The 27,006-nt window shown below is 40.3% G+C and overlaps 1 protein-coding gene across 8 annotated transcripts in view; it reads left to right on the forward strand.

Moving 5' to 3' along the window:
- The window catches only part of INPP4B (inositol polyphosphate-4-phosphatase type II B), a 481,006-nt gene that overhangs the window by 223,769 nt on the left and 230,231 nt on the right, over nt 1-27,006 (forward strand). For 5 of the 8 annotated variants that reach the window (XM_075199307.1, XM_075199368.1, XM_075199350.1 and 2 more), the window contains 2 exons: nt 9,368-9,447; nt 14,930-14,959. In XM_075199307.1, coding sequence (XP_075055408.1) covers nt 9,368-9,447; nt 14,930-14,959 — 110 coding nt within the window. The remainder of the gene's footprint in view (nt 1-9,367; nt 9,448-14,929; nt 14,960-27,006) is intronic. The other 3 variants (XM_075199324.1, XM_075199341.1, XM_075199316.1) reach the window with 2 other exon arrangements.

Below are 27,006 nucleotides of genomic sequence, written 5' to 3' on the forward strand. Positions count from 1 at the left end.
TATACACACACATTCTTACCTTCTGCTGCTGCCTCCTGCATAACACCATGCTGGCTGTGTGGGAGGAACGGGCTGGGTCAACCTGCCGGCAGATAGCTGTGCTCACACAGCAGGGGACAGACTGGGAGACGATCCCAAGCTACAACAGTAGTGGCTGATCCCGGGAGAGGGGCCAGCCACTGTAAGCATACGGCACCCCAGGTAGGACAGGGGTTTCTGGGGACTAGTAAACCCCCCCCTGGGTGCGCCCCTGCTCTCAGGTGTAGAGCATAGTTGCCAACATGTTAGTTGTTTTCAGGGACACTTTGCTGCTTGAGCAGGTAAATTTAATCACTGTATAGGGCGGTCTTTGTGTATTACAATGACCTGCATGTGTAAATGCAATGCTGTTACACTGTAAATATTCTACTTCAATAAGCATTGACTTATAGAGCACAGATAATAAGAATTAAAAGTGCAAATTTCAATTAAACTACTATGAATCATTTTTGTACTGGTGCAGTTGGTTGTTCTAGAAAGATTGTAGTGACACATTTCCAAGGACCTATTTGTAAGACCTGGGACTGTCCCTGGAAATTAGGGACTGCTGGCAACTGTACCGCCACCTGCAACCCCTCCTGGGGGGAGGTGGGCGTGCGGGGGGGGCTCAGAAAAGCGCAAACGCATAATTTTACAGCGGGGGCGGGCCAGAATGCTGCGATTCCCTGAGAATTGCGGCATTTTAGATCTAATTCTGCCCACTTCACTTGGAAGTGGGCCAGATGCGGGAGGCTGCCATACTCTCCTGGGAGTCCGGGAGATCCACCTGGAATCTGGGAGTCTCCCGGACGTTCCAAGAGAGTTGACAAGTATGCAGTAATTGGATTTCAGTCAGGCTGTTCCTTCCTATAGGCAGTGTCGGACTGGGGCATGAAGGGCCCACCGGGGGATTGCAACGCTAGGGGCCCACCAGTGGGGGTGTGGCCGGCCATCATAGAGGCGGGACCAGACACTAGAGGGGGAGTGGTCAGCTCACGAAGGACAGCTAGTACCATAGTGTAATATATAAAGAATGCAGTGTGTATATAGAGTACACAGTCTTGACCTGCCCCTTAGATTGGGTAGAACAGTCACCAAAAATTGGGATTGTGTTCCAGTAAACCAGGCTTGGCTAACCTGTGGCACTCCAGGTGTTGTGAAACTACAAGCCCCAGCATGCTTTGCCAATATATAGCAGCTTATTGCTGGAAGGGTATGCTGGAACTTGTAGTTTCACAACACCTGGAGTGCCACAGGTTAGCTAAGCTTGCACTAGACTCAGAACATTTGACAGACTGTCCTACCTGTTGTTGTCACTTTTACCACCTGTGGCTTCTGGTTTCTTTAGTTGCGGCTTGTCTGTATCCTGGAATGTTGAGGGTCCTATTTTAAAAAAATAATGGATACATTTAGAAAACACCAACCTTCCCCGCTATTAAATCAACAGCACCCACATTTAATAAATAGGCCTCTCTCCAGCCCCAACATTAAAGTAATAGTACTCACATTTGATAAATAGATCTATTTCCCTCCAACCGACCCCAACATTAAATTTAATACTATTCCCATTTAATAAATAAACCTATTACCCTCCCTCCAAACAGCCCCAGCAAGAAATTAATAGCATTTACGTTAATACATCCATTTCCCACATTAAATATTAATATTCACATTTAATAGATAGCCTCCTCCCCACACTCAGCCCTACATTCAATTATAGACCCAAACCACCCCAGCATTAAATTAAAGGTCCCATCACCCCCTCCCTATAGTGTTCTCTGTACAGCCCCCCTCCCTATAGTTTAGCAAAGGCAGCCCCCTCTAATTATAGTTTAGCATAGGCAGCCCCCCCTCACTATAGTTTTAGTATAGATAGGCAGCCCCCCTATGCCACATAGTAGTGCCCCCAAAACAATATTATGCCACACAGTAGTGCCCCAAACAATGTTACTCCACACAGTAGTGCCCCAAACAATGTTATGCCACACAGTAGTACCCGAAATTCACATATGCCACGTAATACTGTCCCCAATTCATATTATGCCCACAATAGTGTCCCCAATTCAAATTATACCCTCAATAGTGCCCCCCAATTCACATATGCCGTGGAATAGTGCTCTCTCAATTCGCGCACGGGACACATATATAATACATATATATATTATATAGTAGTATATATATATGAGTATGTATGTAGATTGTATATATGTATATATGTTATGTAGGTATATATGTATGTATGTATATTATGTATATATGTATATATATATATATTGTATATGTGTATATATATATATGTGTGTGTATATATATAATATATATATATATATATATATATAATATATATATATATTTATATATATATATATATTCTCTGCAGTAAAGCCTCTGCTTACCCAGTAGCTAGAGAACAGATGGAGGATATATATATAAGATAATTCTGTGTCAAGTGAAAGTCCTGGAATTTGGAGGAAATTAAAAGACATATCCAATAATATTAAATAAAAATAAGAAAATCTACTTACCCATATTTTGATTGATGTAGCCTCTGCTCCTTAGTCCTTCAGCGGCGGCTGGAGCATAAGACAGTCAGCTGACAGGAGGAGAAGGGGGCAGGTCACATGATCGCAGCTGCGATCGCATTTGAAAGATGACTGCAGCCAGTCATCTGTAGCAGCAGGGACGCCGATCACCAGGTGAGCTGACCCCCCCTCTGATCCAGAACGTGGCTGCCGGCTGGATGACAGGATACGTATGTTCAGCAGCCATTCATTAATTCCTGGTTTAAGTTAAATATTCTACGAGTATTCCCTTTATTATTCCGCTCATGCTCAGACAGTTTGTGTGTAACACACTTACTGACAAGAAGTCTGATGTGCGTAGGGGGAACTGTTCCCTGTGGTCAAACCTTATCTGACAAGAATCCCTGGACCTGGTCTCCCAGCAGGCACACGCTCCTCTGTCTAACACGCTGGCAGGATCTGGGCACACGTACTGCGTGTAACACGGGTGATATCAAGATGGTGATTGGGGAACTCTCCACACCAGGCCGGCAGTGAGAATGATTACAAAGCTTTATAACAAGCAGACGAGATGAACTCTGTACACACAGCAGCAGGGACACCGGGGAGGGCAGCAGGGATACCGAACATGTGAGCTGAATGGGCTCCGCCCACTTCTAGAAGGGTGTGTGGCCGTAAGGCAGAGGGGCCTACCGGTGATTTTTCCGGTAGTCCTGTGGGCCAGTCCGACACTGCCTATAGGACTTATTTACTGGCTAGTAAATGCTGCTACATAATGTATATTCAAAAGCTCACACATGTATTTGTTATATTTTACAAAACCATCATTTGAAATTTGCCAATTAAGCTTCACAGCCGGATACAGATTGCTCCCTCAAACTAAAATTGGCTATGTGATTCCCTGGATCAAATACCCCATAATGCCCTCTGCTGATAATAGCTTCAGAAAACATGTTTTTTAGGAAAAGCATCCAATCCATTTTAAATTATGCTTGTGAAACTACCATCAGCCCATTATGTGGTAAGGAATTCCTAAGCTTTTATACCCTTATAGTCAAGAAGCTCATTTTATGCTCATGGTGAAAGTCTTTCATCCAATTGCAGTTAACAATCCCTCTTCCCTGTATGGTGTTTGGTAAGAATTAAGAAAGTTTGTTAGGCATATCTTTGTGTTGACCTTGAATATATTTATACATGTTTATTAGTTGACTTCTAAGGTGCCTTTACCTTAACCTTTCCATTCTTTTTATTAAAAAGTTTCCTGTCTCCGATCCTCCTATGTCCTCCTTACAGTGTGGTGCCCAAAACTACACCCCATGTTTAAAGATGTGATCTAACTAGTCATTTATACAATGAAAATGCTTCCCACAATTTTATTTGCCTTTGGCACTGCATGCTGCTACTCAGTATTTTCTTCTCAATTTTTTCCAAATGTTTTACATGTAGGGGTCTATTCATTGTGAAAGTCAAATAATTGGATGAAGTTGTTTCAAATTAATATCCATCAATTTAATTGGCTTTATCAGAAAATATGCGAATAGCACGCTACTGCGTGGAAGGGCGTAGTACGCAATAACACTAGTGAACATACACCAACACATTCATTTGTAAATAGTTCACCTTAATAAAGGTCCATCACATTGTCTTTTAAAATCAAATGTAATAGATTTAATAGTTTAATATAATAATGTTAAAACCACTTTATTCATATCTAAGGTTCAGGATAAAAGAAATGTATCAGGTTTGGTGTCATACTAATACACTTTTTACCATCAGACATCTGCTACAATCGGCTAAGCGATCGCACCCTGAGTATACTAGTTATGGATAATAAAGAATTAATGCCCAAAATGATATTGTGTTTGTAATGCTAATAGACCAGTTTGAACCAGCATTTCGGCGGGAAGACACGTAGGCAGCTGTTAGGAGAGTTGACTCCCACCCTTGGAGGGCATTGTTTGAACTGACCTATTACCTGCATTACACTGGACTGTCCTGAATCCTGGACCTATGGAGACATGCCATGACATCACTACTGTTTTTTATGTACCACAAACTGTAAATAAACCAGGCATTATCAAGACCCATAAACATCATCAAGACCCTGCTAAATGGATGATTTTCTATCTCCGCCTTTTGCAGCGATAACAAATCCTCATCCGCACAAAATTAATCATTAAAATGTGATTGGCAGCAGAGCGATGCTCCGCTCCGCCGTGACGCTGACCTGCAGCAGTAAGAAGAGTCTTACAGCTGGCCAGGCCAGTGCAGGGTCCCTCTGGATCTAGCGCATGTGCTTTGGAACTGGAAGACCAGGCTTGGGGTTTCAGTTCCAGATTCGATTTAAAAAAGAAATAAAGTTAAAGAAGGAAATAAAACTTTATTAAGAAAAGCTGCTTTATTTAACTAGTATATTTTTCTTGTGTCCTGGTGCCATCATCACCATCCTGAGACGGAGGTAATTATAGGAGGATAGTGATGATACTTGTACCGTTTCTGAAAATATGCTTTGCACAGAGAAATCTCACCAGACAGACATGGTGATGGTCTGCAGAAGCTGTCATCCATAGAGAAGACTTCATAAATAGGAAAAAACCCTGAATCTGTGAAAACGCCTGTATTAAGGCTTTTCACTATTTAATAAATAGACTGATTATATTGTAAAAAAACATAGGTATTAGCTGCATCTAGGTGCATTATCTATATTACGTTTCATCTGCCATGTCATGCCCCAGGGTACCATGGCTAAATCTGCTTGTAGAAAATGACTATCCTGCACTGTATTAGTGACCCAATAGCTTAGGGTCATCAGCAAATATGGACATGTTAGTGTCTAGGCCATCTATAAGGTCATTAATACATAAGACAAAGGCCAATACTGACCCGTGATGTACACAACTAATAACTGTACTTCATTGTGAATATGTTCAATTATATAACTACCCTTTGTCTTCTATTCTTCAACCAGTTCTATGCATACTTCCCCCCTCCCCCCTAAATATATGACATCAATTGCACTACCAAGATGCAGTTTGAAACTTCTGGATATGAGGAAGCCCATAATTATAAGAAATAGGGGTTTATCAATTACTGAACTTAGTTTCTTTAGCACACCTAAGTGAATGCCATGTGAGTCGCATGTTTTTATCTGTCTTTACCATGTTTAGATGTAATTGTACCTTACACAAGAAACAGTCAATGGTGTGCAACAGCTATTGCCACACAACCTATTTCCTTGTACTATTTCCCCGCTTTATGAATACAAAGATTGAAAAATAATTGTAGAAGATAAAGTGGCCCATTGCTAAAAATGTTGTTTTAATTGATTTTACTTGAAAAATGTTTTAGTATTAGACATGTAATCTTTTGCAAATTCAATCTTCATTTGATTGACTTTTAACATATTTTGCTACATTCTTTGTACTTTCATAATTCATTTTCAGTGCCTTCTAGATTTAACAATTTAAATGCTCTGTATTTCTCATAATTACTTCCAATACTTTCTACTTTAACCTCATTGATTACCTTTTATTCCTAGAATTCCTGTTGCAATACAATTTGTACTTGCATCAGTATTTATTTAAAATGTTTCCATTTGATCTCTCTGCTTTATTTAAGAGCGAACTTTCCCAGTCTACTTACGTCAGTTATTCTCTGAGTAGATCAACCTTTACTCTTCTAAATTTTTCAGTTTTTGTAACGCGTTTACAAATGCTTTTCTGCAACTCTGGTAAAATGTTATGTTGTGATAGCTATTTAATGCATGTTCTATTCGATGGTACAAATGCAGCAGAGCTGGAGTGTAGTTGGGTCTTCTAGTTATCTTTTAAGGTATCTAAAACAATGAACACATAATACCATGGTTGGTTTAATGATAGACCTTACCAAGACTTTTCCTGGAAGACTGGTGGCCTCATATTTTATTTGTATCCTTAAGAGTTCAGAGTAATGTATTTATTTTTGAGCTGGGGGGTTGCCTGGGAGCCCAGACTCATCGGAGCCAGCCACTAAAGGGTTTAGAGATACTGGTCTTCCTGGTGGTTGGCCCCTCGCCAAGGACCAGCCACATTATCATGACATTCTACTACAACTGTGTTAAAAAAGTAAAATGTAATGGGGAACTTTCTCTGCTATCTGTTACAAATCCTCAAAAATCTGATTACTAATATGGATCAAAAGGTCAAATACCAAGCATAGTATGATAAACATGTATTTTCCTTATAATTTGGAGGGATGTGAGTGAACTCTCCAGAATTGGTGGGGCTTACATTTATAGGTGTGACCTCACCGAGGGCATGGTTTTGGTGTATCAGGGTATGCAATGTATGGATCTGGGGCGTGGCCTGATCTTCTGCACGGAAATGTTGGAAGGTCAGGTCATCCATTACCCTACATATTCTTAGAGCAATGTGTTTATAAGCTGTTTTTTTTTTTAAGCCTGTCCGCTTACAGAAAAGTGAGATGATAGGTAGCTGGTAGAGCAAATGTTAATTACTTTATTTCAGGTATAGAATTTTAATGAGTAATACAAAAGCTTGATATATTTATATATAAGATTAAATAGTAAGTAGGCTTTAAGCTCTCACAAGCCTGTCCATGGGGTAAATTTATCAAGCTACAAGTTTCCAGGTTTGAAAAGTAGAGATGTCTATAGCAGTGTTGGCTAACCTGTGACACGCCAGGTGTTGTGAAACTACAAGTCCCAGCATGCTTTGCCAATATATAGCAGCTTATTGCTGGAAGCGTATGCTGGGACTTGTAGTTTCACAGCACCTGGAGTGTCACAGGTTAGCCACCACTGGCCTATAGCAACCACTCAGATTCTAGTTATCATTTATTTAGTACATTCTAAAAATGATAACTTGATTGATTGTTATAGACAACATCTCCACTTTTCAAACTCACCAGAAACTCGCAGCTTGATAAATTTACCCTCATGTCTTTAGAATATTTTTTTTTTCATACGCCACTTTCAATTGTCATAAATGCATGGTTTAATAGTTTCATACCTCCCAACCGTTAAACTTTCCAGTCGGGTACATTTAGTGTAGTCACAGTAAACGGGAACATAGCCATATCATTTTTGCACATGCCATAACCCACTGCGTGTTTACCCATCGCTTCTGGAGCACTAGGCCATCCCAAAAAGACCCTTGCAATGATGCATGCACAGACATACCACCCAACATTCTCAGCAGTCAGACTGTCTCACTAAATTGGGACAGTTTGGAGGTGTGTAGTTTTGCCATTTAGCTGTATGTAGAAGCTGCCTGCTATATACAAATTTTCCTCTTATGCATGTAACTTCAGAGGTTGAAAAACTAGAGGAATTCTTTTTTTAGTAAAGACACTAAAAAATTAAAATACTGTAAATACTAGATTATGAAAACTAAAACATCAAAAGAACTTTGAACAATTCATTTTACATGAACTAACCCTTTGTCGGGCAAACTGCATGGTGTTTGGACTAAAGTATAGTAGTGTAAGGAGAAAATAATAGCAAAACAGATTACTCTTTATAAAATCACACACAAAGAAGCACAGCAGTAGCATTTGGGCTGCAATAAGTGTCCCATTTATGCTCATCTCACCGTGACTCGCCATTTCCTTCAATGAGAACTATTCACAAAATAGCAGTAATTGCTCCCACTTCCCTGCTTTTCACTTGAAATGACATTAACTAGGTCTGAAAGCTATCACCGTTTTAGTGAATATGCCTCATAATACATTTCCTGATAGCAGCTAGAGGTAGCAAAGCAATACTGTTAGACTTCCTAAGATGTAACAATTACTCTGAACACTTCAGAAAACTATCTAACTGTAGCTAAGTAAAGGATTTCTGCACCCAAAATTATTTTCCTGCTTAAAGACAATTAAAGTCTCTGCTTTCATTTCCACTTTGGTTCAGCTATTGAAATATGCTATTGCAATGTGATAAACAAGGTTCACTGCTCGGAATGTGTAATGATAAAATGCCCAGTGTCTTATCAATTGCAGTGTAATGATAGATTTGAATATAGAAACTGTTTCATGCATTTTATAAGCAACTTGTTTAGCATTAGTCCTTAAAGGAAATACTGAAATATGTTCAGTAAGAAAAACTTGTGGTAATGGTCATTTTACATTGTATTTAGGATCAGTACATAATTGGTTAAACTGCTAGTGTCCTTATAAAGATACTGTAGATTATTGCGTACGGCTGTAAACCACAGAAACTTACAGGACCCCACCGTTAAGAACATTTTTCATAGCTGCTTACTGCAGTAATAAAACATCACACAAAAAATAATAGTTGCTTAAACAATAGTTGCTTATAGGATTAATGGTAGTAGAAATATGCTAAGTCAATCTATACAAGAGAATTGCTATTCTTATTTTGGAGACCTGCAGCTATTTAGAGATGTAGGACAATACCTTCCTTTCACCTGTTTGCCCAACTTATTTTTTTATTTCAGTAAATAAAACAAATATTGAAAGACTATAACAAAAACAATTGTAGTTCCTGAAGCTGCAGTCCTTTTTTGTTTTTTGTTTTGTATTTTTTTGCACTCCACAAAAAATATTGTTATAATATTGTTATTGTATTATATTGAAGTAAAAATGTAATGAGCCCAAATTATAACAAAACTAACACCAGGGTTATTGATTTAGCCATGTTATATACATTCTGTTTCTTTAATTTGTGTTTGTGTTTAGTACAGGAATCATTGATGAGATTTTTTTATATTCCCTTTGTATTTGTATTGCACTTGTATGCTGTGTTTGTTGTACAAGCCATGCTGTATTTTCAATGTTAATCAAGATTTAATCTCCCTCTTTATCTCCAGAAGAGTTTCCTGGGCTGCAGCACTTTTAGAGTGAAGGATCTGGTGAAAGCTAAGGAACAACCCCTGTCTCTCAATCTCAAGTAGGTTCTGTTCTATTATGACTTTTCCTTAGAGCAGTGAAAAATAATGAGTTTTAAAATGTGTACAAATGGAAGTGCACCTCTACGCTGAGGAATGTTCTAAAAATGAATTTCCTAATTTAAAAGCCCACATGGAGGGGCGCATCTTATTTTGCGTGAGCCTAACAGGAAAGGGCGATCAGCCATCCGACAGCTACCACCTCTTTGTTAGAACTTCTGTCCAATAAGGTGCACAGAAGGGAGGCTGTCGCTCGAAAGGCTGTCAGGATTATTAACTTTCAAGTCTAATAGGCAGAGCTCCAGTCTTCCTACTCTAGATCAGCAATTTTTACTGATTTAGTAGAACTGACAAACAGACAGGGACTGTGACATGTGTTGTGACACACTGAAAGGGAATTACTGGTCTAATGGGTCACTAAATGTAAAGGTAGTTAATCCAGAAGATAACAATTTAATTACCGTGGTGGAATGCTGTATGTTTAAAATTCAATCTGTTATTTAGCCTGGTACATACTCTAAAATGAGGCATTTTAGGTTCCCAATGGTCTCCTGTAATGTCATTTTAATCTTTTCAATAAAAAAATCCTGTGTGCCTAGATATAAACCCGAATTTCTTCCGTTTTAAGAAGTACAATATATAGGACAAATCCATGGTTTGATGATTTTGTGCTGATTTAAGCTGTGACTATCAATTGTTGGCACACATTTGTGACAACTGGCTTATCGTACCTTAAACGGAGTTCAGTAACTTCAGGTAGATCATTGCTTACTTGCAGGATTGTGTTTCTGTGTGAGAAACTGGGTTTTATATGAAACAATGAGGCTATATATGACAAGCATGTAAAGCGAAATGGTGGCGATTCTTATAGCAACTGATCAAATGCTATAATTTTTCTAGTGCAATTTAGGAAATGAAATCAGATATCTGATTGGATGATATGGGCAACACCACTTGCACCACTTTTCATAAATGCTGCTTCAAATTTCAAAAGTTATATCTTGATTAAGACTAATGCTCTATAATCATTAATTATGCTTAGTTTAATCCTCTAGAGGACACAACATGTATAATAATAAATGCAAATATGTAGCAACAGCATTGTAAGATTTTGTAAAATAAATATCTACATAACTTGCCAGTCTGCAACTCTACATCTAAATCAGTAAGGAAAATAAAATTTGCTGCCAAAAAATAAAATAAAGAAAAGCAAATTAAACATGTGAAAGATGGAGTGACGGTACCAAGTACACTCTGATGAAACATATTTAGTCTCTTTAAAAGCTGAATCCATGGATAACATTTATATTAATGTGGGCACATATCGCGGCTGCAGGTGTTTAGTCCATGCTTATTTGGAGACCTATGCCTCAAGGGCCACACTCATAGGAACATTAGACTTTTATCCCCACCACTTGTCCTCCCCGTACAATTCTCAAGCAATGACCAACATACCACATGTCGTACTCCTACACATTGAGCATATAGTACCTAGTTAAAATATTCAGACAAAACATATGCTAATTACAGAGTATCCAGCATACAGAAAAGACTGTGCAGCTACATATAATGCACTTAGAGCACATTTAAATACGTAGCAACCGTTACTTTCCTTTTATAAAGCACAACAACCACCTGTTCATTATAACACATAGGGATCTGTTTATTAAAGGGTGAAACCCCAATCTCCGTCGAAACCCCCCACCCCCCCTCCCCATGTACCTCTGCAATACTTTTCTTTTCTTGGCAATAACGGAAGAAACACCTCATTTGTAAGGGGTGGCAGAGTGTATCTGAAATCATACTGGATTTTTCACCTGATACTGAGGAGCTGATAAGCAAAATTTCCTAGCAAGGTAATTATATATTTAATTGTAACTGCGTGTGTCAATCTAGTTAACCTTCCTACTACAGTACGTATTGTTTTAATTTAATTGTTTCATTTCTTCTTCTAACTTAAAAATAAGGTTTATGTTGACAAATCTAAAGCATTCATGAGTAACAATCCCCATATTCCTTTATTTCCCTGAGTTTAGAAATAAAATAAGGGTCAAAGGAGCACTTTAATGACTGTATTTTTAGAGTGTTTATTTTAGGAGGAGGAAAGGCCAAATGAACACATTATCAATGCTTATGTCACTCAGGACATTGGCTTTGAGAGTATTGACCAGTTCACAATAGGGGTTGGGCTCTAAAAGCACAGCCACATTTTGGAAGGGCCCATGTATCACCCAAAGGTGAAAAAAAAGAACATGAATACAATGGTGCTTGTGAGCACCAAAGAAGCTGCACCCCCTGCCATGGATTTGAGCTTTCAGTTTCAGTGCTATTGAAACAATATAGTGATAGATAGAATATATACTAAATTATATCTACACCCCCACCCCACCCAAAAATATTTATTTTCTTGGGGGTAGGGCAATAGCATTTTAAAAAATATATATGTACTGAAAAAAATAATCTAGTTATTTGTCAAGTTTATTCCTTTGGTTAATGAAACCTGATTGTAGTTACAGCTATCAATGTTTTTTGTATAATATGAGCGATTAGCATTACTACTGGATGTTCTATAACAGATGCAAATGTCTGGTCATTGTGACTTACTGCACTACAGTCATTGCCAAAAGTTTTGAGAATGACACAAATATTATTTTTCACAAAGTCTGCAAAGTTTGAATATACTCCAGAATATCATGAGGAGTGATCAGATGAACTGCAATTAATTTCAAAGTCCCTCTTTTCCATGAATATGAACTTTACCCTAAAAACAACATTTCCACTGCATTTCAGCCCTGCCACAAAAGGACCAGCTGACATCAGGTCAGTGATTCTCTCGTTAACACATGTGAGAGTGTGGACGAGGACAAAAATGGAGATCACTCTGTCACGCCAATTGAGTTAGAATAACAGACTGGAAGCTTTAAAGGGAGGGTGGTGCTTGAAATCATTGTTCTTCCTCTGTTAACCATGGTTACCTGCAAGGAAACACATACAGTCATCACTGTTTTGCACAAAAAGGGCTTCACAGGCAGAGATATTGCTGCTAATAATATTGCACCTAAATCAACCATTTATTGGATCATCAAGAACTTCAAGGAGACAGATTAAATAGTTGTGAAGAAGGCTTCAGGGCTCACAAAAACGTCCAGCAAGCGCCAGTATTGTCTCTTTAAGTGTATTCAGCTGCGGTATCGGGACACCACCAGTGCAGAGCTTGCTCAGGAATGGCAGCAGGCAGGTGTGAGTTCATCTGCACCCACAGTGAGCTAAAGACTTTTGGAGGATGGCCTGGTGTCAAGAAGGTCATCAAAGAAGCCACTTCTCTCCAGGAAAAACATCAGGGACAGACTGATATTCTGCAAAAGGTACAGGGATTGCACTGCTGAGGACTGGGGTAAAGTAATTTTCTCTGATGAATTCCCTTTCAGATTGTGTGGGGCATCTGGAAAAATGCTTGTCCGGAGAAGCAAAGGTGAGCGCTACCATCAGTCCTGTGTCATGCCAACAGTAAATCATCCTGAGACCATTTATGTGAAAGGTTGCTTCTCAGCCAAGGGAGTGGACTCACTTAAAATTTTTACTAAGAACACAGCCATGAATAAAGAATGGTACCAAAACATCCTCCAAGAGCAACTTCTCCCAACCATCCAAGAACAGTTTGGTGATGAACAATGCCTTTTCCAGCATGATGGAGCACCTTGCCATAAGGCAAAAGTGATAACTAAGTGGCTCGGGGATCAAAACATAGAAATTTTGCATCCATGGCCAGGAAACTCTCCAAACCTTAATCCCATTGCGAACTTGTGGTCAATCCTCAAGAGGCGGGTGGATAAACAAAAACCCACAAATTCTGACAAACTGCAAGCATTGATTAGGCAAGAATGGGTGGCCATCAGTCAGTATGTGGCCTAGAAGTTGATTGATAGCATGCAAGGGCGAATTGCAGAGCTCTTCAAATAGAAGAATAGAATAGAAGCAGCAAACTTTGTGAAAACCAATACTTGTGTCATTCTCAAAACTTTTGGCCATGACTGTATTGCATTTATGACAACTGACATGCCCGTCTCCAACTTCCATCACATATAACATAGTAACACTATGATGTAAAGACACCTATGTGGTCTGGTGCTTCAGTCCTCCATTGCATTTTGTCAGAGTAACAAAGGAGAAATAGATGACTGCTCAGAGATCATTGATCTTTCATCATGGGTGGAAGAAATTTGAACACATCCTACTTTCTTCTAATATTGAAATTCAATAATCTCTCTTCTGTCCTCCTTTTAAAAATGGAGGAAGTGTGTGAGTTAGTGAACAGCTAGCAATTGCTATAAAGAGCTATGTTTAAACATAGAAATCTATTTTCATGTCCACCTGCAAAACCCCATCGGGTATATTTACTAAACTGCTGGCTTGAAAAAGTGAAGGTGTTGCCTATAGCAACCAATCAGATTCTAATTATCATTTTTTAGTACATTCTATAAAATGTCAGCTTGAATCTGATTGGCTGCTACAGGCAACATCTCCACTTTTCCAAACCGGCAGTTTAGTAAATATAAACCCATGTCTGTTTAGGAAGTAGGATACCATTTTTTGGCATACATTCTGTTTAAAGAAATGTAAATAAAATACTAAATAAACTTGTGGACTTCTTTATTTTAAAACTTCTGACTGGTATAGTTTTCCCCATAGATGTCAAGGTTTAATGTAGGTTTTCACCCTGCACAAAAGTTAAAGCAAAATGCCAATTATTCACTTCAAGTATTTAGTTGTGATGGGTCAGAAAAGGCTGCTGGCTCTTTGATATGATCCCCTATGGTAAGAAAGCAGTAAAGTTGGAGCAGAGAAGTGCTTTCAAGATTCCAGTAGCAGGAAGAAAATTCATTGCCGCACTCATGAAATCATCTTTTGCTCATTAAACCAGCCTTATCCTTTTTTGTTCAGTTTGATGGAAAACTGTATGAAAGAAACTTTTGAAGGGCTGCAGACAGCAAATGTGTCCTCGGTTCCCTTTTTAACCAATATTGTACATTCTAATTTGCCAACTCAATTTTCTATCAATTTAAAAGTCAAATCATTGTCAGTTCTTTACTCTAATTAGTAAAATAAGTTCCAAATCTGTGCTTCTTTTATTTGTGAATTTTTCAGTTGAGTTAATTTTGTCGTTTGAAAGAGATGTCAGATCTGGATAAAGAATTTTCTGTGAAATGGAACATCACAGGCTTGCAGTGAATAAAACAAGATTCTGTCTCCTGTTCAACCAAAGCAGTGCCAATTAGTATAACTTATATGATCTTATATCAAAGTTTGTGTTCTCTATATATCATGTGAACATCTCCAAGTGTAAGGACACGCTACTGAATTTGTAGGCTATGTATAAAACGGTCTGAAAAATAGCCACAAAACCATTTCTGGATTAATCTCTTCCGTATGATTAACATATGCTGTTTTTTTTAATTCATGAAATCATTTTCTTATTCTTTTTAGTGTTGGCTGTGTCCGACTCCCTCTGTTCCTGTGAGTGCACTGATTATCTAATCGCCCAGACTTGAGTGTACAGCCCTGCCCAATATACATTATATTATATTGTCTATGATTAGCTCCGTTTTCTTGCTTCTCACAATATTCTTGGCAGTGTCAAAACCAATCAACAACTATTTATATTAAAGCTATTTTAACAAGAAGTACATATGCCTTCATAGCTAGCAGTGAAAATGAGATAGATGGGGGCGGGGGGGGGGGGGGGGGTTACTAATATTACCAACAGAGGCATCTCGCATTATATATAGAAAATTGATGGTAATGCAATTGTATTTAACAGTGTACATTATAGAAAAACAATAGATCAATAGCCTCACATTTAAAACAACTAAAATGTTGGAAGATACTGCAGTAAATCTGTTGTGTTATTGCAGAATACATTCTGGGTCACAGGCTGATGAAATTTCATTTGTACATGTCCTTTCACTTTATGTAATAGGCATCTAGTATGCAAATAGTGGCCTTTATTTTGACACTGTAAATCCAGGTGAACAGGGTATAGATGTCTTTTTACTGCCTTGTACAGACAGGTTGCCTGTTGTTCTCTTTCACATCAGGATGATTTATAGTCAGCATAGGTTAATTGTGGTGTTCTTCTGCTCCTAAGGGAATGTCTCTCTGGAAATATTAATACTTCAGAGATACTCAAATGATTATTTTTCTCTTGCACAACTGTCTGCAATACAACGTAGATATGGGCAATAACACTATTATTTAAGGCATGAAAACTGGCTGACAAACATGTAAACTGAAAAAAGGTGTTTATGGCTGTGGTACCACTGTGGTTATTGTGTTAATGCCTTATCTTCCTGCAGCCACTTCCTTTATTGCAGAATTAGGGGCATATTTCTTAAAGGGCAAGAACCCTGTTGCCTGGAGATGGGCAATTAAGATTATCACATTCAGGGCTGCCATCATAAACTGTGGGGCCCAGTACTAATTAATCTGGCAGTGCCCTCACCATACATGCCTCCTCCCTCTTCGCCGTACCTGCGTCCCCTCCCTCATCACAGTACATTCCCACTCTACCTCATCACAGTACATGCCTCCCCCCACCCCGTCCCATCACAGTAAATGTTCCCCTCTCCCCATCCCATCACAATAAATGTCCCCCCCATCACTTTAAATATTCCCCTTTCCCCCCATCCCATCCCATTAAATACCCCCCTCTCCCCACAATCACAGTAAATGTTCCCTTCTCCTATCTCCTCCCCCCTCTCCTATCATATTAATGCCCAGTTAACTTACCTTCTCCTCAGCGATGCTGTGGCTCCCAGTCATTGATAGACTGGGAGTGTAGCACGCAGTGCAAGGCACTCCCATATTTTCAGTCCCTGGGAGCAGCAGCATAGCGGAGGAGAAGGGGCACGGCCCCCCAGTCTATCTGGGCCGATCACAGCTGTATTGACCGTACGCCCCTAATAGTGGCCCTGATCACACCGCCCTATATGTCTAAGGATTACTGCTGGCAATAGTGATGTGATAACTCTGTTTGTGGCAGGTTTTGCTGGCAAAGCCTTTGCATCTTAAAGTCTATTTAACTATTTAAGTATCACTGTCGTACTTGTATTGTCACAATACCTGTTCTGTATATGCCATGACAGGATGATGTTAACAGAACAAAGTATTTAAACATAGTTTATTCTTGGAATAAAATCTTTTTTATACTTTAATATTTAAAATATTTGTTTTTATTTAATTAGTGAAACTGTAAGCCCAAATCTGGGCTCCCTATTCCATTGCGCTTGCTGGCCATGAATGCGCAGAGCAATGGAAACTGGCCCAGCGAAGCAGTAATATAATTCTACTGTTACTCGGCCATATTTGTTTGAGAAGTGCAGGTACTTTTATCACTAAGTGGTGATAAATCAATAAGCATTACAATGGTGCGGGTATTCTACTAATTAGAAGGGGCCAAACACAGAACCCTGTCCAGATTACAGCTCTGGTAACGTGCACTATGAAGTACAATAATAATAGAGCCAAACAGGCTGCTGTCTTCATTCCCACCAATACTGTATCCGCTCAGCAATCTCAAAACCCATTAATTATTTAATGCACAGTACATAGTTTATATAATGATCACCAGGGGATCGCTGATCAGTACCTGAGATCAAATGGAAGCCCGGAGCAGGAACGAACGTAAATGGACAGGATGGGTAGGTTGGGAAATTCTCCAGAGAGATTATGACATGAACACAGCAAGACAGATATACAGTAGTTCCAAGGGAAGGCGTAACAACCAGAGAATATGCAGACCGGGTCGGGTCAAGAGACCATACAAGGTAGTTACATATCTAAGAGTTCAAACCAAAATATGTGTGTGTGTGTGTGTGTGTGTGTGGTATCCAGGTGCTTGGCACACATAAAGAGCATGTATGCATTACCCTGTTGCCTTCCTCAGTACTTCACTTGTATGGATAGTACGATAAATAGATTTCAAGTGAGACACATTGTAGTTTTGTATCAAAAGGGTGTATTTAATCCATTCCAACATTTTAGTATAGTACTTTACTCAGGGACATCATGTGAGAGTCTGACAAACACACTCAATGCATATAGTGCACAGCATAATTAACATACCTTACACAAGCTGTCTGAAGTGTTAGCACGGCTATCCCAACATGCATTGCAGGGGTATAACCCTCCCACTGCCAATGAATAAGCAATGCATACCAACATCATCATAAGGGGTGTGGCTAATAAACAGCACCATGGCAACCCGAATTAAAAACCGTTGTAATTCCTACACCGTTCACCTGATTTGGATGTAAATACCCTCAAATTAAAGCTGAAAGTCTGCAGTTAAAGCACATCTTGTTTGTTTCATTTCAAATCCATTGTGGTGGTGTATAGAGCCCAGTGGCGGATACGCCCCCCCTAGCAGGGGCTTGCTGCTGGCGGCTGCACACTATGTGCAGGTCCGTTCGGCAGTGACAGGCAGGGACAGTGTGCTGCCCGGCTGCTCTGATTGTGTTTTAAACACAATCAGAGCATCTGGGCAGCACACTGTCCCTACCTGTCACTGCTGAACGGACCTGCACATAGTATGCAGCCGCCGGCTGCCTCAGATGTAAAAAAGGGGGCGGAGCCTAAATCGCCCCCCCCCTAAATCGCCCCGGGTAGAATTCTCTAGATCCGCCCCTGATAGAGCCCAAAATATGAGAATTGTGTCGATGTCCCAATATTTATGGACTTGACTGTATATAAGCTATATTTAATGAATAAAGAGAACTCTTACTGTTAATATATATATATTAACTAATAATACTACCAAACTCCAACAAGCAGTTGCAATCTGGCTTTCTGTATATAATGATACTATATAAATACATCATCTATTATTTGCATGATCATATCTAAATAAATAACGCAGCTGCAGACCACTAACAATACATTGTATATTCTAATGAATGTTGAAGAATGCATGCCCTTGGGAGACAACCAAGGCTCGGATAAAAGAGCCTGGGAAGTTTCACAGGGAGCATGCATCCAGATCTACGTGAAACAATTAAGCCCATATGGAGCCACTGTATTCAAGCGATATATCCAAGTAGATTCCAATTGCATTCATTTATTATCTCTATCTCCACCTCTAAGCTTTGGTGGAACATGGTCAATAATTTTATACCGAAGCATAGCCATATTGTGTCTAGCATTCAAAAAATGTCTAGCAACTGGTTGTTCACTGTTGTGTTTTTCTATGGCCATTCTTATAGCTGATCTATGAAGAGCATAGTTGCCGCCAACATTTGAGATCTCCCCTGCGGGAGGGGAATTCTCGCTGCCGATTCCTGGGGGCGTGGCAATGTGGGTTGCGTCATTAGGCCAGCCCCTCAGCTGTCCATCACCATTTGCAGCCTATTGCAGCAGGGGGCGGGTCCACAATGATGCATTCCATGTGACTACCCCCCCAGGACCCTGTGCATCGCTACGGTAAGCCCCGAACCAATCCACTTCACTAATGAAGTGGGTAGAATGCGGGAGGTTGCCCTGCTATCCTGGGAGTCCGGGAGTCTCCTGGACATTTCGGGAGAGTAGACATCTATGGTGAAGAGTCTTCCATTCCTTGAATTACTGAAATGTTTTGCCCACGTAGTAAAGGCCACATGTGCACATGATGATATACATTATGTATGTATTGGTGCAGGATAGCATAAAATTTATTTCGTATTCTTTGCCTGAGTGAGGATGTTTAAAGGTATTTCCTGTCTCCATATTACACAATTTGGACATTTAAAGCAACCTATGTGTACTTTTGTAAATCTATCAATTTCAGATGATTGGATGTTTGTAACATCTGTGCGCATCACTAGATCTTCGATGTTTCGCCCCTGTTTATAACAGGGCATAATGGAGACTTCTCTTAATGAAGACAGTTCTGGATCCATTTGGATAATTGGCCACAAAGACTTCACTATTTTAGCTGTACTTGGGCTTTTTGTGTTATAAACACTGTACCCTCGGTAATTTATTAACCAATTTTGCCAACTACTTATTAATAAGTGTATCAGGTTTCGGAATCTTCAAAACGTTTGCTTTAATATTTTCTAGTAGCTGTTTAGAATATCCAGTTTGAGTAAGGGTGTGCACCGGGCACTTTTAGTGTTTTGGGTTCTGATTTGTTTTGCCAAAACACCTGACGAAAGGTTTTGGTTCTCATTTAGGGTTTTGGGTTCTGATTTATTTTTAAAAAAGCATAAAAAGTGCTAAAATCTAGTTTTTTGTTTGTTTTTCACTCCTATGCTATTATTAACCTCAATAACATTCAATAACAATCATTTCCACTAATTTCCAGTGTATTTGGAACACCTCACACCTCACAATATTGTTTTTAGTCCAAAACGTTGGACCGAGGTAGCTTTCTGGACTGCGTAGTGGAGTGAGCCCGGTACCCAATTTGGTACCGGGGCCACAATATATCACCCTCAACTGGTCTGAATTCCACTGCACAGCTGCCTGCTCCTACATCCTCTGCAGCATATACAGGGTGTAGTTCTAACGCGTCAATACCTCTTGTTTTTGACGATGACAGGTCATTTTAATTAATTTTGGATTTGGCCCCAACATTGAATGTAGTTTAATATTTGATACGCATCTATCTGGACTGCGTAGTGTAGTGGCCCACGGTACCCACTCTGGTACCGGGGCCACAATAAAAAAACCTTAACTGGTCTCAATTCCACTGCAAAGCTATCTGGACTGCGTAGTGTAGTGGCCCCGGTACCCAATTTGGTACCCGGGCCACAATAAAAAAACCTTATCTGGTCTCAATTCCACTGCACAGCTATCTGGACTGCGTAGTGTAGTGGCCCCGGTACCCAATTTGGTACCGGGGCCACAATATAAAACCCTCAAGTGGTCTGAATACCACTGCACAGATGGCGGACACCGGATGCACGTCTAACACCAACATAGCAGTTAAGGCCGCAGTTATTTTTTTTTGGAACTACAAAAAAAAAAAAATTAGCAGTAGAAATGGCAGTTCCTCTTTTTTGGAAATACAGAAAGAAAGAAAGTAGTAATAGAAATGGCAGTTCCTCTTTTTTGGAAATACAGAAAGAAAGTAGTAATAGAAATGGCAGTTCCTCTTTTTTGGAACTACACAAACAATAAACTTAGTAATAGAAGTGATAGAACAAATAGCAGCGCTGTATACGCTGCGTGTAGGTAAGGTAGGGATCTCAAATACCATGACACTCTGTTTAGCCTAATCCCTGACAATGTAATATCACGGAAAGCCTATTTGATTATCAAGGCCAATGGCTAGCTTCTGCTAAATCAGACAGAGTATGCAGCGCACGTCTGACACCAACATAGCTGTGCCGGTGACATGGCCTGCAGGAATATCTCTGATGGAGATAGAACTAGCCCCCAAAGAGCACATAATGCCAAAAAAAGAGTTGCAAGATGGTATTTGTCCTTGGGTCCCTGATGTTGTTGAAATAGGACATGCACACTTTAACAAACCAATCATTTCAGCGACAGGGCCTACCAAACTACTGTGGCTGAAATGATTGGTTTGTTTGGGCCCCCACACAAAAAAAGCTATTCATCTCTCCCTGTACAAACTAAACTGGTTCTACTGAGGCAAGATGTCATCCTCATCCTCTGATTCCTGGCCCCCTTCAGTGTGTACTTCCTCATCCTCACACATTATCAATTCGTCCCCGCTGGACTCCACAACCACAGGTCCCTCTGTATTATCTGGAGGGCAGTGCTGTACTTGATTGAGGAATTGATAATTCATTTTTATGAACATCATTTTTTCAACGTTCTGAGGAAGCAACCTCCTTCGCCGCTCACTGACCAGGTTCCCCGCTGCACTAAAAACTCTTTCCGAATACACACTGGAGGGGGGACAACTCAGGTAAAATAGAGCCAGTTTGTACAGGGGCTTCAAAACTGCCTTTTTTTCCTGCCAGTAACAATATGGACTGTCTGACATGTCTATTTGGATGGTGTCAGCAAAATAATCCTCCACCATTTTTTCAATTGTGACAGCATCCAATGCAGCGACAGTAGACATGTCTGCAATGGTTGGCAGGTCCTTCAGTCCGGACCAGATGTTCTCAGCATCCCCGTCAGCGGGTTTTGAGGAAAACTGAGCTTTTTCCTCGCAGCCACAGGTGTGGAAGAAAATGAAGGAGGAGCTGGTGGCATGTCACGGTCCTCTTCAGAGGACAATCTCTTGACCAGCAGGTCTTTGCACCGCTGTAGACTTGTGTCCGCCGGAAACAGAGACACAACATACGCTTTAAACCGAGGATCCAGCACGGTGGCCAGAATGTATTCCTCTGACTTTAAAAGAGTGACCACCCTCGGATCCTGGCAAAGCGTACGAAGGGCTTCATCCACAAGAGCTACATGCTTGGTGGAATCGCAATGGTTTACCAGCTCCTCCCTCACTTTCTCTAGCTGCTTCTGCAACAGCCTGATCAGGGGAATCACCTGACTCAAGCTGGCAGTGTCGGAACTGACTTCTCGTGTGGCATGTTCAAACGGCTGCAGAACCTTGCACAACACGGAAATCAGTCTCCAGTGCGCTTGACTCAGGCGCATCCCCACTCCTTTTCCTATGTCGTAGGTGGCTGTGTACGCTTGAATGGCCTTTTGCTGCTCCTCCATCCTCTGCAGCATATAGAGGGTGGAGTTCCAGCGTGTCACAACCTCTTGTTTGAGGTGATGGCAGGGCAGGTTCAGAGTTTTTTGATGTTGCTCGAGTCTGCGGTAGGCACTGGCAGAATGCCTAAAGTGTCCAGCAATTTTGCGGGCCACCGCAAGCATCTCCTGCACACCCCTGTCACTCTTCAGGTAATGCTGCACCACCAAATTTATTGTGTGGGCAAAACATAGGAAGTGCTGGAAATTGCCCATATGTAATGCCCGCACAATGTTACTGGCGTTGTCTGACACCACAAATCCCCAGGAGAGTGGGGTAAGCCACTGCGAGATGATTTCCCTCAGTTTCTCTAAGAGGTTGTCAGCATTGTGCCTCTTACTAAATCCAGTGATACACAACGTTGCCTGCCTTGGCACGAGCAGCCGTTGTGGAGATGCTGCTACTGATGCAGCTGCTGCTGTTGCTGCGGAAGGCGATGCATCTACCCAGTGGGCTGTCACAGTCATATAGTCCTTAGTTTGCCCTGAACCACTTGTCCACATGTCAGTGGTTAAGTGGACAGTGGGTACAACCGCATTTTTCAGAGCACTGAGGACACTTGTTCTTACTTCTCTGTACATCTTTGGTATCGCCTGCCTAGTGAAGTGGAATCTCGACGGGATTTGGTACCGGGGACACAATACCTCCATCAACCGTCTAAATCCCACTCCACTGATGGCGTACACCGGACGCACATCTAACACCAACATTGCTGTTATTGACGCAGTTATCCGCTTTGCCATAGGATAACTAGTGTCATACTTGGTGCTCATGGCAAATTACTGTTGGACGGTCAATTGTTTGGTGAAAGACGTAGCGGTCTTACGACTTCCCCTCTGGGAAGATGACAGACTACCAGCAGCAACAGCAGCAGTGCCAGTAGTAGGCGTATCGCTGCAGGATTCCTCGGATGAATCCCGTATTGAAGAGGACTCTGTCTGGCTGGTGACTAAATCTGATGGAGATTGTGGAGGAAATTGACGAGGAGGGTGTTGCTGGTGTGGATACAACAGGACCAAGGGATTTAGGTGTCCCTGGACTGCTGACGGTCCTAGCCACAGGTCCTGAACTAAACACTGAATTATGAAGGTTCTTCAGGTGACGTATAAGTGAGGATGTCCCTAGGTGGCCAAGATCCTTACCCCTGCTTATTTGAGCCTTACTTAAGCTACATATGGCCATACATTTTTTTGTCCGGATTCGGATAAAAATAACTCCAGACCGAAGAGGTGGATTTTTTGGTCTTCTGACCAGGCATGATGATGGGCTTTTTCATCCCATGGACAACAACTGTTTCCCCCCCTGGTGGCTCATTTATGATAACCACATCAGCATCCTCCTCATCAAGTTCCTCCACAACGCCAGCTACATCAATAGCCTCCTTGACACCTTGATTATCCAAATCTGGATCTACACTGTGGGTCATCCTTCCAGCATATGCAGAGGGTGTGCTGCAAATGGTGGATGGAGTCACCTCTTCCCGTACAGTGATGGGGAAGGTCAGGCTTCGCAACCACCAACACCCTTGGACTCGCCTTGGGGATTTGTGATGTCATCTGTTTAGAAGGCAGAGTTGTTTGCTGTGTTGTTGCTGACAGCATAACTCTTTTAAATTTTTTGGAGGAGGGGGGGGAGGAGGAGGGCTTAGATCCTTGGGTGAAGCTGAACCACTAGTCCTGAACATGGGCCAGGGCCTAAGCCGTTCCTTGCCACTCCGTGTCGTAAATGGCATATTGGTAAGTTTACCTTTCTCCTCAGATGTTTTCAATTTTCTTTTTCTGCCAATTTTAGTGAACTTTGGGTTTTTGGATTTTACATGCCCTTTAGGAGATTGGGCATCGCCCTTGCCAGACGACGTTGATGGCATTTCATCGTCTATGTCATGACTAGTGGCAGCAGCTTCAGCATTAGGAGGAGGAAGTGGGTGTTGATCTTTCCCTACTTTATCCTCCAAATTTTTGTACTCCATTATATGCAGCACAAGAGAGCGTACCCCTAAACCACACACACTCGGCAAAGCCTTTACAAATTATCTGCGGCACAGGAGAGTATCACTGGACTGGAGTTATACAGCAGTACCTAGTATTTTGAAAATAATCTTTTTATATTTTTTTACAATTATTTTTGGATAATTTTTGTGTAATTTATAATTTATTTTTTAGCAGAACAGCGCACAGGACACAGGCAGCACCACTGGACTCAGCAGGACAGAGCACAGGACACAGGCAGCACCACTGGACTCAGCAGGACAGAGCACAGGACACAGGCAGCACCACTGGACTCAGCAGGACAGAGCACAGCACACAGCACAAAAGTACCACTAATATTAAAACAAGGACAGGAGCTCCCTAACTGCAACCTCTCTCACGAGTGATCGCAGCCAGAATGAAGATGGCGGCCGCTAGTGCTGAATTTATGACATCCGAGTCTCGCGAGATCCGACGCGAGACTTGGATGTCATAGCCTCGGTTTGGCTCCGTTTGGCGCCCGGAAGTTCCCGAACAGTGCTCGGATCCCGTCGGACCCGCACTGTTCGGGTGGGCTGAGATTTCGGAAATCCGAGCCCGCTCATCTCTAAGTTTTAGAAATTTTTGAATCATCAAATCCATCTCTATTAGAGTATCCTCCATTGAGCTTGTGATACAATGTATTCGCAACGTCTGTGAATATGGTAAACCCTATTTAAGGGCTATAGGATGGTGACTATTAGCCAACAATATAGTATTTCTATCCGTTGATTTGTGGTATATAGTAGTGGCTAACTTGTGTCCTTGTTTTTTTATTGTAATGTCTAAATAGTGAATCTCCTCATATTCATAGGTAAATTTGATGGTGAAGTCAGATATGGATAGCTTTAAAGAGGTCTTCAAATGTGTTGTTGCTGCCGGTCCATATTATGAAGAGATCATCTATCTTCCTAATGTAGAAAAAAATCTGTGACTAAATTTTAGGCTCAGTAAAAAACATTTTTTTCTCTTGTTGGAACATAAAAATATTTGCATAAGATAGTGCCACATTAGAACCCATTGTGCAGCCCGTATATTGTAAATAAAATTGACCATGAAAGTAAAAAAAATTACTAGTTAGTGTTAGTTCCAATAACTGCATGAAAAACCCAATATGTGGACCTGTATATATTGGATTATTTGATAAAAAGTCTCTTACTGCTGCCAATCCATCTATATGAGGAATGCTGGTGTATAAGCTACATACACCTACAGTACAAAGCAAATTGTCTGCAGGTAGCGGTGTGTGTGCATATGTATATGTATGTGTGTATATATATATATGTGTGTGTGTATATATATATATATATATATATATATATATATATATATATATATATATATATTTATTATTATTATTATTATTTTATTATATTATATACATATTATATATATGTCTATATGTGTATATAAATATATATATATATACATATTATATATATGTGTATATATATATATTTTATAAACACTAATTGTTTTTTAATAACACTATGTTTTTATTAATACTGTATGCTTAAATGTACATTTTTATATATTGCATGATATAGTTGGTATGTATATGTTTGGTTATTGGATTCCAACTATAGTTCTGTGACACATCCTAATTGTTTTATGTTACAGTGTATGTCTCATATATATTGCACTTTATGCACCTTCATATGGAGCAATAATCACCTTCATATGGAAGATTTTGTTTGAATTAATATATATTACTTGGTTATACATCACTTTAATATTATTAGTAGTATTGCCCCATTTTTGCCATATATTATATTAAAGTGTACATGTCTCAAAGACTTGGTACTTATAGCACTATTGGTACTCCATATATACTATATGGGAGGCACCATACCAACTTCACTTATAGATTATAAAGTTATCACATCAGATAATCTAGTCACTATGAAGCTGGATATATGGATAGTTTAGGTAGGTTATATCTCCCTTTTTTAATGTCTTAAATATCGTTGTATGCTTGTTTTACATAGTTTTCTCCGGTATACGGAGTGTCTGTTTTGTCCTTTTTCAATAAAGTTATTGTCGCGCATGCGCGGAGATTGGCGGCCTCTGCGCACGCGCTATATAAACGGCACTATGGATGTGTTATGTTATATGCTGTTGCTCCTGAGAAAGTCCCGTTGTACCGGGACGAAACGCGTTGAGCGGTGACATCTACCAGCGCTTTTGTGGTTACCTCATGTGAGTCACTATTGCGCTATTCAATTTTAAATAAATTGATTATATTTTTACATTGCATTTTTTCTGTTCAATCTTGTTCATTTCCGCTACTGGATGGGGTTGTGACAGAGGAATGGCTTGATCTTTTACATGGTCCAAGGAAATTCAATATCTGGTACGCAGTTTTTATTTACCTAGGGCTGTATGTTGCACCTGTGTGCTTCACCTTTGGGTCTGCTACCTATTTTTCACTTTGTCTCCTGGTGGAGGACTATCTCTGGGTTCTGGTGCAGTTTTTATACATAACAATACTGCACTATGTTATTTTCCGTTTTGTTTTTCTACGTTGTCGTTATGTCTGATGGAGATTGAGAGGGACTACCTCTGAAGAGGAAACCTCCATATGATCTATACTTCTTGAATACATCCTTACGGTACGCAGTTATTACATTTTCCCAACACCATATTTGTGTTAATACACATTGGGGCGCCCTACTTGTTTTTTCTGTTGCAGCATTTTCGTTATCCGGATTAACCATCTGGCCACAAGTATCCTGAGGCTGCCGCTCTTAACTGAGCTAAGTGCTGTTATTTGGGACTGATCCTCTAATACTGGACTTTATATACTATCTATACCAGTTGTTTATCCAAATTGTATTTACGCTGTGGTAATTAGC

Source organism: Mixophyes fleayi, chromosome 1 (assembly GCF_038048845.1).
Source record: "Mixophyes fleayi isolate aMixFle1 chromosome 1, aMixFle1.hap1, whole genome shotgun sequence".
NCBI lineage: Eukaryota > Metazoa > Chordata > Amphibia > Anura > Limnodynastidae > Mixophyes > Mixophyes fleayi.